At 50.6% G+C, this 13,637-nt stretch overlaps 1 protein-coding gene across 2 annotated transcripts in view; it reads left to right on the top strand.

Annotated features, from left to right (window-relative positions):
- Positions 1–13,176, top strand: part of LOC142579044 (fatty acid hydroxylase domain-containing protein 2-like) — a 101,369-nt gene extending 88,193 nt beyond the window's left edge. Inside the window, exons 6-7 of one of the 2 annotated variants that reach the window (XM_075688864.1) lie at positions 9,153–9,425; positions 12,283–13,176. In XM_075688864.1, the coding sequence (XP_075544979.1) occupies positions 9,153–9,425; positions 12,283–12,400 (391 nt within the window). In that variant the 3' untranslated portion in view covers positions 12,401–13,176. The remainder of the gene's footprint in view (positions 1–9,152; positions 9,426–12,282) is intronic. The other variant, XM_075688863.1, reaches the window with a different exon arrangement.
- The last annotated feature ends 461 nt before the right edge of the window (positions 13,177–13,637 follow it).

The following is a 13,637-nucleotide window of genomic DNA, read 5'->3' as shown; positions in this document are numbered from 1 at the left end:
GGCGGCGTTCGGCGATCTGCAGGGTTCGAAATCCATTCCCTCATCGCGGTGAGAAAGCCTACATACTGCGGACAACATTCAGTGGCTCATTCAAGGGAAAGCTACGGGCGCGTAGCTGCTGCACGTGTGTTACCCCGCCCTGTAGTCCGGCAGCGTTCGACAGCGCTTTTGGTTGCTCGGAACGGACGGTGAATCGACGCAGCTTCCACGTTGTTGCGTTTCGCCTGCGACACGTGGTTTTGCCGGCGCGACTGCGGCGGGGCGGCAGACATTTTGGCCCGATCGTCGTCGCCGCAACACTCATCGCCAGGTGTTTCCAGGCGCGACTGCGGCGATGCGACCGCCTAGGGATCATCCTCGCATTCCAGTCATTGTGCCCGAAACAGGCGATGCCAAAGCAGGGATCTCATTCCAGTCATTGGGCCCGAAACAGGCGATGCCAAAGCAGGGATCTCGTTCCAGTCATTGTGCCCGAAACAGGCGATGCCAAAGCAGGGACCATCTTCTCATTACAGTCATTGTGTCCGACCGGCAGCGCCACGACAGGGTGCTACGAGATCGTGCTCGACATGGTGCTACGGCATCGCTACGACAGTGTGCGTCACCATTAGCCCATTGTACATTCACGTGCTCGTCTTTTGAGGGGTTCCTTCTTGCCCTCAACTGCGAGAGTATAAAAACAGCTGCCCCCGGACGCCAAAGGGAGGGCTCCGATTTCTGCTGTTGAGTGAAGTGCTCTCCCGTCTCTCTACTACGGTCAAACCTGACCGCCAACTCTTTGCGATGTTAAAATAAACAAGTTGTTTCGTTGTTACCAGTCGACTCATGCTTTGCCGGGACCTTCGGATGCTTCCAGTTGTACCCCAGGCCGCCAGGCCAACGCTACCCTTGGGGCTTGCGACCCAGGTACAACCACGGGCGTCAGCGCCGAGTTCCCAACAGATCGTACCAGCGTCGCGATCAAAACATCTGGTTGCCAGCGGTGAGATCGCCTCCGACTTCAAACAACTGTCTGCCAGCGGTGAGATCGCGACAACGGAGGCCAGCAGCAAAGAGATGCAGTTGACTGTATGCTGAGCAGCTCAACGACGATCCGGGAGCAGTGCAACGAGCCCTGTGTGACGACTGGTTGCCTGCAGCGGAACGACTGCGCGGAATTCCTGCCTGCGAGGTTTGGTGAGTGCGGGACTTTCTTCTTCTGAGCTTTGCCAGGCTTTTGTTAGTGTTAGAAACAGAGCTGGTAATTGTGGTTGTCGTTGCTGCCGGGTTAGTTTGCGGCAAGACAATAGTAAGCAGTAGAGAAAGCAGCATTCAGAGCAGCCATGGATTTGAAGTCGTTGCGCAAACCGAAATTGTTGGAGCTTGCAAGAGAGTTGGGTCTGGATGTCTCAGACAAATTCAGAAAACCAGAACTGCTAAAGGCTATTCTTGAGTTAGAGGCTGAGGATGACGAGCTGTCGGAATGCCTTGAGACTATTGAAGAGAGGGAGACTGCAAAAGAAAAAGAAGAGCGTGAACGTAAAGAACAGAAAGAGCGAGAGCAACAAGAGCGTGACCGTCAACACGCTTTGGAAATGAAGCGTCTTGAGGTAGAGATGGAACGCGCTCGTAATGGAAGTCAGGCACACGGTGCAGGAGAACGAGTATTGTTCAAAATGACTGACCTGATGCGGCCGTTTAAGCTTGGAGAGGACATTGGTTTGTTCCTGGTTAACTTTGAGCGAACGTGCGAGAAGCAGGGGTTCTCTCGGGAAACGTGGCCACAGCGCTTGCTCACTTTGTTACCCGGCGAGGCGGCCGACGTAGTCGCTCGCTTGGATAGAGAGGAGGCAGAGGATTTCGACAAAGTAAAATCGAGTCTGCTAAAAAAGTACCGGCTGTCTGCGGAGGCGTTCCGTCGGAAGTTTCGGGAAAATGAGAAAGGCAAAAGTGAGTCATATACAGAGTTTGCGTATAGGCTTATGTCGAACATGCAGGAGTGGCTCAAAGAAGAGAAAGCGTTTGGTGACCACGATAAAGTTCTGCAGTGTTTCGGGCTAGAACAGTTTTATAGTCGGTTACCGGAGAACGTGCGATACTGGGTCTTGGATAGGCCAGACGTGAGTACGGTGGCTAGAGCCGCTGAGCTAGCCGAGGAGTTTGTGACGCGTCGAGCTCGCGGAGCTAAGGACGGTCAAAAGGGTGAATTTGGCTCGAAGTTTGTGAGGCCAAAGTTCACACCCATGAGATTAAAGGGGGACACGCGTAGTGCGGATGCGAGCGAAAGCAGTCCGACCAAACGTAAAGAGACGGCGGCAGCCAAACGCAGAAAGCGGTTCGAGATGAGGCGAGCGCGCTTGTGTTATACGTGCCAGAAGCCGGGTCACTTTTCGGCGCAGTGTCCGGAAACAACACCAAAAGTTGTTTTTTTTTCAATAGGCAGCACTGACGAGAACATGAAGCTTCTCGAGCCTTACATGCGAGACCTCCTCGTAAACGGGAAAGAGTGCCGAGTGCTTCGCGATTCCGCAGCTACGATGGATGTAGTTCACCCGTCTTACGTAGAACCCCATATGTTCACGGGCGAGTGCGCATGGATCAAGCAAGCCGTGGAAGCTCATAGCGTGTGTCTGCCGGTAGCAAAAGTGCTTATTGAAGGACCTTTCGGAGCGCTTGAGACAGAGGCGGCAGTGTCATCTATGCTGCCACCCCAGTACCCGTACCTATTTTCAAACAGGTCCGATCACCTCCTGCGCGAGAAGGGGCTTTTGTTTGGTGAAGCTAGTGTTCAGGCCTTAACCAGATCGAAGGTTCGGGAGCTCGCTGCAAAGGCGGTAGTTGCGGGGCCGACGTTATCAAACAACGAAAAAGGGTCAGAGGCGCAGCAAGCTGATATTCCGAGCACGCCCGAACTGAATAAACTTGAGTCTGTAACGTTAAAGGCGCCAGATACTGGAGAGGAAACGCCCGACACGGGAAAGTTAGAAGAGCTATCTACTGATTTGCTCATCGCGCCTACGTCAGACGGACTTGATAGGTTGCTAAAAGTCAGCCGGTCGGCTTTGATAGCCGAGCAAAAGAAGGATGGTAGCCTAGAAAACATACGCTGCAATGTCAAAGAAGGTATCGCCAGGAAAACTGCGCGTTTTGTGGAAAGAGGTGGAGTCCTGTACCGGAAGTATCTAGACCGCAGAGGAGTGGAGTTCGATCAGCTGATCGTGCCTCAATGCTATCGTCAGGATCTGTTGCGCTTGTCACACGGGGGTTCGTGGTCCGGACACCTAGGAGTTAAGAAAACTAAGGACCGTCTCTTGCAAGAGTACTATTGGCCAGGGTGTTTTCGGGACGCAGACCATTTCGTGAGGACATGTGACACTTGTCAGCGGGTGGGCAAACCAGGGGACAAATCGAGGGCGCCGTTGAAATTGGTACCTATCATTACGGAGCCTTTTAGACGGCTCGTTATTGATACTGTGGGACCTCTGCCGGTAACAGCCACGGGGTACAGACACATTTTGACTGTGATCTGCCCAGCGACAAAGTTCCCTGAAGCAGTGCCGCTTAAAGAACTCAGCTCAGTTGAGATAGTCAATGCACTACTGTCCATATTTGCGCGAGTTGGTTTTCCTGCAGAAATTCAATCAGATCAGGGCACAGTGTTTACTAGCGCTTTGACGACAACTTTTCTCGAAAGGTGTGGGGTAAAGCTGTTACACAGCTCAGTGTACCACCCACAGTCGAATTCCGTTGAGAAGCTCCACTCCGTCATGAAGCGCGTGTTGAGAGCCTTGTGTTTTGAACATCAAACTGACTGGGAGCTGTGTCTGCCTGGGGTGATGTTTGCATTAAGAACCGCGCCGCATGCAGCTACGGGGTTTTCGCCAGCTGAGCTGGTGTACGGTCGCTCGCTTCGATCTCCGCTTCGCATGCTTCGAGAATCATGGGAAGGTAGGGGCGACGACCCAGTCGTGGTGGAGTACGTACTTAAGCTCCTCGAACGCTTAAGAAGGGCACAGGAGTTGTCAGGTGAAGCAATGACAAAGGCCCAGCAGAGGGCCAAGGTTTATTATGATCGGACAGCCAGGGCCCGTCGTTTTGAGGTTGGCGATGAGGTCATGATATTGCGTACATCGCTAAACAACAAACTAGACGTGCAGTGGGAGGGCCCAGCACGAATTGTTCAGAAACTGTCGGACGTTAACTACGTGGTAAGTCTGCCAGGAAAGCGGAAAGCACAGCAAGTTTACCACTGTAATCTGCTCAAACCTTATAGACAAAGGGAAGCAGTGGTGTGCATGATGGTAAACGTTCCTGAAGAGCTTCCGGTCGAACTTCCAGGACTAGGCTCAGTGACGAACAGGGAAGACACCGGTCAAGTCATTAGTGACCTTATCAGTAAAGCACCGCTGTCGCCCGAGCAGAAAACCGAACTACACCAGCTATTACAAGAGTTTCAAGGTCTGTTCTCTGAGAGGCCTGGTAGGACTTCTGTACTTACCCATGATATAGAACTTGCCTCCACAGAGCCAGTACGATCCAAGGCGTATCGGGTGTCACCCCGCCAGAGCGATATTATGGAGGCTGAGGTAAAGAAAATGCTACAGCTCGGTGTTATTGAGGCAGGTGAGAGTGATTATACCTCCCCTTTGATTTTAGTTGAGGTACCGGGCAAGGAACCTCGTCCTTGCGTCGACTACCGCAGGCTTAATTCCATCACTAAGGACGAATTTATCCGATCCCTAACATCGAGGAGCGCCTTGAGAAAGTTAGTAGCGCTCAGTTTATTTCCACCCTAGATCTTGTCAGGGGTTATTGGCAGGTTCCACTTACAGAAGAGGCTAGTAGGTATGCGGCGTTCATTTCACCAATGGGAACATTCCGTCCTAAAGTGTTGAGTTTTGGTTTGAAGAACGCGCCATACTGTTTTTCAAGTCTCATGGATAAAGTGTTGCGGGGACAGCAAGAATTCGCTTTACCGTATCTAGACGACGTAGCGATATTCTCCGCATCCTGGTCTGAGCATATGACACACTTGCGGGCAGTGCTAACCCGCCTGCGCGAAGCGGGCTTGACAGTCAAGGCTCCTAAGTGCCAGTTAGCACAGGCCGAGGTTGTCTACCTCGGTCACGTGATTGGTCAGGGTCGTCGCCGCCCCTCTGAAATAAAAGTGGCCGCTGTGCGAGACTTTCCGCAACCGCGCACCAAGACCGATATTCGGTCGTTCTTGGGTGTCGCCGGCTACTATCAGAGGTACATCCCTAGGTACTCTGATACCGCGGCTCCCCTGACGGATGCTCTAAAAAAGACAGAGCCTCAAACAGTCGTCTGGGACGAGACCAAGGAAAGAGCTTTTAGCGCCCTAAAGAGTGCCCTAACAAGCCAGCCTGTGCTACGATCGCCAGACTATACAAAAGGGTTCATTGTTCAGTGCGATGCTAGTGAGCGAGGCATGGGCGTTGTACTGTGCCAACGGGAAAATGGAGAAGTAGAACACCCCGTCCTGTATGCTAGTCGTAAGCTGACCAGTCGTGAGCAGGCGTATAGCGCCACCGAGAAAGAGTGTGCATGTCTCGTGTGGGCCGTTCAGAAATTGTCATGCTATCTAGCCGGCTCGAGGTTTATCATTGAGACGGATCACTGCCCTCTCCAATGGCTGCAGACCATCTCTCCCAAAAATGGCCGCCTCCTGCGCTGGAGCCTCGCTTTACAACAATATTCCTTTGAGGTGCGTTACAAAAAGGGGAGTCTCAACGGTAACGCCGATGGCTTAAGTCGAAGCCCCTAACGTAGGAATCAGCCTCAAAATTGTTGGTTACTGATGTTTTCTTCCTGAGGCAGGATTTTTTTTTAACATATTGCTTTTGTTTAGTGTTTCAAAGTGATGATATGCTTTCTAGTGCAATTTTTCAATTTGTGGACGCGTTCTGAGTGATGCTAGACTACTGTAGGGAACTAGGCAGTGGTATAAAAAGGGGAAAGAGCCTGGCAGGGCTTAGTGAGGGTTGTGCCGTGCTTGCTGACTGAGCGGTTGAGTTTCAGCGTAGTTCTAACGCTTGCCGGGAACGAGAACAAAAATGTGAACTCTCCCGAAGTCACTTTGCAGTGTCCCGTGCGAACCTGAACGAGAGAACGAGGCCTTCTCTGTGCGCTGCGCTCAAGAAACGTCGAGGGACGCCCGACTTCGGTTATGAGCATCATCGAGCGACATCCCTCCGGACAGCGGATGCAGTCCCCTGTCCATCGGGATCTCCTTCCCCCGGCGGGGCGGTCTGTTGCGTTTCGCCTGCGACACGTGGTTTTGCCGGCGCGACTGCGGCGGGGCGGCAGACATTTTGGCCCGATCGTCGTCGCCGCAACACTCATCGCCAGGTGTTTCCAGGCGCGACTGCGGCGATGCGACCGCCTAGGGATCATCCTCGCATTCCAGTCATTGTGCCCGAAACAGGCGATGCCAAAGCAGGGATCTCATTCCAGTCATTGGGCCCGAAACAGGCGATGCCAAAGCAGGGATCTCGTTCCAGTCATTGTGCCCGAAACAGGCGATGCCAAAGCAGGGACCATCTTCTCATTACAGTCATTGTGTCCGACCGGCAGCGCCACGACAGGGTGCTACGAGATCGTGCTCGACATGGTGCTACGGCATCGCTACGACAGTGTGCGTCACCATTAGCCCATTGTACATTCACGTGCTCGTCTTTTGAGGGGTTCCTTCTTGCCCTCAACTGCGAGAGTATAAAAACAGCTGCCCCCGGACGCCAAAGGGAGGGCTCCGATTTCTGCTGTTGAGTGAAGTGCTCTCCCGTCTCTCTACTACGGTCAAACCTGACCGCCAACTCTTTGCGATGTTAAAATAAACAAGTTGTTTCGTTGTTACCAGTCGACTCATGCTTTGCCGGGACCTTCGGATGCTTCCAGTTGTACCCCAGGCCGCCAGGCCAACGCTACCCTTGGGGCTTGCGACCCAGGTACAACCACGGGCGTCAGCGCCGAGTTCCCAACAGATCGTACCAGCAGTCCGATCAAAACAACGTGAAACGATTTCGCGTTCGCCCAGACGCGGTAGAGGAAAGACGCAGAGCAAGTAAACCTTGTGTTCGGTCTTATTTAACTGTTGCTAATAAGGTGTTTGTTTTCTCTTGCCCAGCCTAAACTAACGTGGATTAAAACGCGAGTCTCTTTTCAGAAGTGCTCTCACTTGTGCGCACTTTGCCTCCGTAGCTTTCCTTCCATAACCATGGGAAGTTGTCCGCGAGTATACTAAACGTAAAAAGGGGCACATCACATCTGTTGTTTTGAAACCTTGTGAAGCGCACATAATGCGCTCGCACATATAGTGTTTATTGATATAGTTAAACAATAAAATGTGAGGTTTACCGTTCGGATATTGCCCAGCACTGGGGTGATAGGTACGGCGTTGATGGAGCGCTCTGGATTGACTTTGCCCACATACCGGGTTTTCTCAACGTGCATCTAAATCTAAGTACAGGAGCGTTTTCGCATTTCGCTCTCATCAATATGCAGCTATGCAACTGACACCCAGATATCTCAAATGGATCCCCGCATATATATGGGGGAATAACCACAGAAGACCCGAGGACTCCTCCCAAGCTCAACGGGAAGGCCCACCGAGCCGCGCGAGAACTAACCCACCGCGGCTCGGACAGTGACGGCCCAACACCCCGCACCACCCGCGGAAAGAGCGGCGGAGGCGATGGAGAACACGGAGGAGGCGACGACGACGAAGTAGCGATACAAAACGACAGGGACAGGTTGGTCACGTACCGCGACATATTGACACACTATACGAAACAAAGAGACACTTGTCCACAACCGCACAAACAACTCGACAGGTCTCAAGAAACAGATTGGAGAAGGTTGCAAAGCAAAACCTTCTGAAACCTATAGCACACTTAAGCAGAGTAAATTTCCAACAATACCCAGACGCGAGCTGCAAGCACGAACCCGCAGACATAGCGCACATCTTATCCAAATGCACGTAGATAAGCGCGATATACGTAGAGGACAACATAGAACCGGACCTTGTCGAGGAGCGATGGCTAAGCACTCTGACTAGGTCTGATCTACACGACCAACTAAGGGCAGTCCAGCGGGCGCGGGCCGCGGTGGAAAGGCTATGCCTCACCGCACGTGATGCTCAGGTGGGCTGAGCCCGGCCTGGCAACCTCACAGGTGCTTTTCCCAATAACGTTTTTTCTTCCGTTCTGTTCAGCGATGCTGGGGATGAATTGCAACAAAAGAATGAGGACGATATCCGAGAAACTGCGAGTAGGGTTGAAGATTAATATGGAGAAGACGAAGGTAATGTACAATAGCCCGGCAAGGAAATAGGAATTCACGATCACCAGTCAGGCTCTGCAATCTATGTAGGAGTAAGTTTATCTAGATCAATTACTCACTGAGGACACTGATCATGAGTAGAAAACTTACAAAACAATAAAAATGGGTTGCTTACGGTAGGCATTCCCAAACGCTGACTGGCGCTTACCACTGTCGTTGAAAAAAGAAAAGAAAACGTGTACAATGATTGCATTTTACCAGTGCTAATATATGAAGCAGAAACTTGGAAGCTAACAAGGAAGCTCCAACACAAGTTAAGGAGCACGCAAAGAGCGATGGAACGAAGAATGTTAGGCGTGACGTTAAGAGACAGGAAGACAGCGGTGTGGATCAGAGAGCGAACGGGGATAGCCGATGTACTAGCTGATATTAAGAGTAAAAATATGGAGCTGGGCAGGCCATGCAATGCGCCCGGCAGATAACCGGTGTACCATTAGAGTTACACAATTTGTGCCCAGAGAAGGGGACTGCAGTCGAGGATGGCAGAAAACTGTGTGGGGTGATGAAAATAGGCAATTTGCGGGGCCAAGTTGAAATCGGCTAGCGCAAGACAGGGGTAACTGGAGATCGCCGGGAGAGGCCTTCATCCTGGAGAGGACATACCAATGGGCTGCTGATGATGAATATACAGGTTCCGCAGCAGCTAACCTAACCCACGGCCTCCATAGTGAGCAGCAGAACACTGTAGCCACTAATCCAGCGCGACGGGTCGTTGAGGAACACCGGATGGCGATAAAGCGTCCAAATTTGGCGGGTAGTTTCGAGGTTCGCGATCTAAACGATCTCGCCTCCGTGCGCCGTCTTTTCCACCCCAGGCTGCTGCACCACCGGTTGCTGTACCAACGCTTCCACAAGAAGCACCACGAGTGGACGGCGCCGGTGGCCATCACGGCGGTGTACTGCACGCCGCTCGAGCACCTGCTCTCCAACGTTCTGCCCGTGGTGGTGGGGCCCGTGGTTCTCGGCTCGCACCTGAGCGTGCACTGGCTCTGGGCCGTGCTCACGGCGCCATACGGCGTCATCGTGCACTCGGGATACCACCTGCCACTGCTTCCGTCGCCGCAGATGCATGACTTTCACCACCTAACGTGAGTGTCATTAGTGATCACTGGAGAGGCCGCCAAGAAAAGGGGGAGGGAGGGGTGCAATGACATCATCGAGACCACTGTATTGTTGTACAGCCAAGGCGGTGAAAAGCTGCGCCTTATCTCGATCCGCTTAGGTGCAGTAGCACAGTGTAAGCTGCGAATAGGATTACAAAATGGCGTACTCTCTTATATGGAGTCCTTAGGTTGCGTCGCCGTACGCCATATTGTAGAGGGAGTATTTTTCGCGGCGTCACCGTAGCCTTACGTCAAGACAGGCAAACTTCATACGCAGAAACCAGTTAGCATAAAACCTGGCTTTTACGCGATAAAAGCTTGTCTCACTTGTTGATTTTCTCAGAACCTACATTTTTTCGCAATTCTTCCATATGCCAACAGGCATAACTCTTTTTATAATAAAAATTTTGAAGTGAAACATTGCAAACTTATTTCTTAATGGGAGTGCGATGAACTTCCAAAACTAGGATCATACGACAACATTTGATATGGCTTTATGTTATAGTGACAGATATCTGTGAGAAGAGCATGCATTCTTGGTCATTTCTCCATTACACTCCCAGTATATTTTGGACATCGATGGTTTTGGTTCATTGCACAGATAAACGTGTCTTCTAGTGCACTACCAGAAGTTGTTTCGTTATTGTGAGCAAACCTAAAGGGATAAGTGCTGGCGCGAGGCTCACATCCATAACAATTTCTAAAATACAAAAAATAAAAAAATTTACAGGTTACATAGCACTCTGATTTGCCTAAAAAATGTGCTCTATAATATAAACCAGTAACATGTATTCTTACACTTGTCCAAAAGCTTTTGTCCGAACTTTGCGTCATAGCTTAAATTAGAAAGTTTAATAGATAGTTGATGGGTTTAGTTGAAGTAGAACAGGAGTTATCTGAGGCAGGCTTTTGTAGTGTAGCGGAATCGACCAAGACAATGACTACAGGGGACGTGTCGACATATGTTCGCTTACCTACTCTCTGACTATAATATCAAAATATTGATAACAGCTCTCTTTTCGTTCACGGTGCGTCACTGCAGTTACTACATACGAGCAGAAACGAACTGTTCTGTCAAATGTAGTCACCGTCTCGGATTTGGCGTTGCTGTCAAGCTGCGACAGTGCCGCTCAAACTCCTGCCTTGATTAGACCTCGCGGATATCTTTAGACGCTAGCTACGCCGTATACGAGCATTCCACCACGTCCCCCCAAGAGAACAAAGCTTAATGGAAACCCTGATGCGACATCGCACGGCTACATTGCCGCCTTGCGAGGTGGTTTACGCAATCATCGCTGCGATTTCTTCACCTCCGGCGAAACGGGAATGAAGGCCGACGTTGTTGGGAACGGGCTGATCGCAGAACGGTGCTTGTCTGCCTTCCCAGATAGAACGTACGTGAGGCTAGTGGACAAGTCGCCCTGCACTACTATAGTATCACCGCTTTCCTTCGTAGACAGGAAAGATTCATCTATAGTGAGATGCATCGGGCGTTGCTTCGAAGGCTGCATTTGTTACCGGCGATGGAGGCCAGACTCTTCTCCTGTGAGGCAGCTACGAGATCGTATCCGCTTCAGTGCGCAACTTCTCCGAGCGGGGTAATCTATCGGGCACGAAAAGCCAACCAGACGGAATGTTGGTTCTAAAGGCAGTCGTGGAGCAGACGCACTTGACGTCTGCATCCGGAAGGGCTGTTGTAGTAGAGGAGTGCTTGCTTTTTGTCAGATGCGTTTGTGAATTTGTGTGCGGTGAACACGAGCCAAGGTTACCTTGAGCGATTTTTGCCAGAGCATCTTGAGTCTTCCGTTCCTTGGTTCCCGTGGGACTTCTGCTTCATAGATTGCCACGCGCGACTTGGGCGATCTCGTATGCGCGCCAACTTTGCTGTGCCATTGAAATGGATGGAAAACATCGGAAGTCGAGTATTTCGTGAACGCTACTGACAGTGATCAGAATGATAAAAGCAGAATGGCAATGCTTCCATTGCTTCATTATCGTAGCGTTCTTTTTTCGCAGCAACTATATGAACGCTATCTATCTGAACGCAACTATCTGAACGAGGGAAGGAAAAGAAGGCAGCGTATTCTTAAAGGACCATTATTATTCTGCCCTTCCAGAATGGAATTGAAGTTGCCGGAGTAAACCACCATGTGTAGGCTACATAAACTAAATATAGAGATACATATTGAAATGTATAGGGTTACATGTTGCGTCGTTGTTTCTATAGCATAGGAAAAAAAATTCAAGTGGAAGGTAGAGAGGCTAACCAGACTAATTGTTCGCTTGGCTACCCTCTGCTGGGCGTAGAGGAAAGGGCAGTAAAGATGAGAAACGATATGAAAGGAATTTGAAAAGGTCGTGCTTCAAAGGATCATTATTGCTTCTACAAGTTTCTACAATGTTGTTGAGGCGCCGATTTCAGGGTAACAACGCTTGTTCATACGCGTACTTATCGCACGTCGTTATGTTTGTTTGGAACCGCCTGTTGTGTAAGCTGGAACGACTGCTCCAGCGATGCATTACGTGTAGTAAACAGGCGTAACATTCGGGGAAACACAGGCCTATGCCTAGAATAGGATTATTAGGCCGTAATTCTTATATGGCTCCCGCTGTAATTATCCCCTGATTCGCCAAAGCCTCATTGGTTCCCAGTGCTACACATTGTTCCCTTCCATCGACCCGTGCACCCAGCGGGTGGGCGGCCAATGAGGCGCTCAAAAGACATCCGCTCCGATTAGGCACCGCGCGGGGAAAAAAAGAACTAGAGGTAGAACCGAAAGCAAAGCCACGAAAAAAAAAAACTAAAAAGAAAGAACCGTACATTGCCGGCTTTTCTCTCGAGGCACGCAGGTTCCGCGGAAACTACGGCATTCTGGGAATCCTGGACTGGCTGCACGGCACGGACCGGACCTTCAGACAGAGCGAAGCCTTCCAGAGGCATCGGGTGCTGCTGTCGTTGAGGCCTGTCCACGAGCTGTATCCGGACACAGGGGCAGCCAGACGCGACTCGCGGGGCGAAGGGCGATCAGCCACGCAGCCGCACGGCTGACGCAGAAGCGAGCTCGCCTATATATGTTCTCTTTCTTTGCCCATTTGTGATATCACTGCATCTCGTACCCATGAGAGTGGCTCGAAGATCTGGTAGGACAGCCTGCGACACGACGCTTAAGGTAGCTTTTTGATAAGAGAAAAGAGGAGGAGAAGAAATAGAAAAGGATCACCGGGTGCGTAATAGAGCACAGGGTTTTCGCTCGTGGTCACCACTCTCATTTGTGTGTTGATGCCCTTTCATTTGTGCTCGTTCATGTGCTTTAAGTTACTGTTAAGGTACTGTAACTAGTCAAGCAATCACGAATGCAAGCAATTGCTAAAATCAATCAATCAATCAGTCAATCATTCATTCAATCAATCACCACGACGGTCATTGGTGTGTTCACTATCAATGTGTGTGGTGTGGCTGCACATGTTTGTTTAATGACTGCGTGATTCTTGCCAGACACAGAGAAAGGACGCGCGTGCACATGATATTATGGAGGTATAATCTATCAGGCGCAGTGCTTAAAGGTGCGTTAGCATTGCCTCTGTCGACATCTTTTGATAAAGAGACTGCCTCTTTTGGAAGGGGCAGTACGACGTTTTGAGCAGGAGTGGCGCGGTTGTGCATGCTGTATACATGTATGTGTTTTCCATTGAATAAACTGTTTAAATTAGCGCATCGTGGTGTATACATCTCTATTTTGTGCTTGTCTGATCGCGGTATAAAAGAGAGAGAGAGCCTGAACAAGGCAGGGAGGTTAACCAGAAGGCAAAATCTCGTTTACTGCCCTAAACTGAGGAAGGGGGATGGGGAGGCAAATTGACAGGAAAGCAGAAATGCTATCCAAGTTCGTATATATCAAAGGACCCAATACGCAGCAGTGCGACAAGTCTTCACTTGCTGACGCCACGCTAGTGAATAGGTTCAGGTTTGCGACGCTTTCCATGTAATGAACGCATCATACGAGGACAGATCAGAAAGTTTTTGAGTATACTTTTTTTAGGCAAATCACGGCTGCAAAAGCGAAACCAACTTATTTATTCCCAGCGGTGGACTTTTCTTGGATCCGCCCGGCCTTAGCTCCGCTGCATGGAGCTTCTATACGTTTTTGAAGATGGCGGTTATGCTTCACACGTCTGCGGCGTACGAGCAACAAAGTG

The sequence above is a fragment of the Dermacentor variabilis genome, chromosome 4, assembly GCF_050947875.1.
Source record: "Dermacentor variabilis isolate Ectoservices chromosome 4, ASM5094787v1, whole genome shotgun sequence".
Taxonomy (NCBI): domain Eukaryota; kingdom Metazoa; phylum Arthropoda; class Arachnida; order Ixodida; family Ixodidae; genus Dermacentor; species Dermacentor variabilis.
The sequence above is the reverse complement of the archived record's forward strand: the minus strand, read 5'-3'. Positions and strand labels throughout refer to the sequence as shown.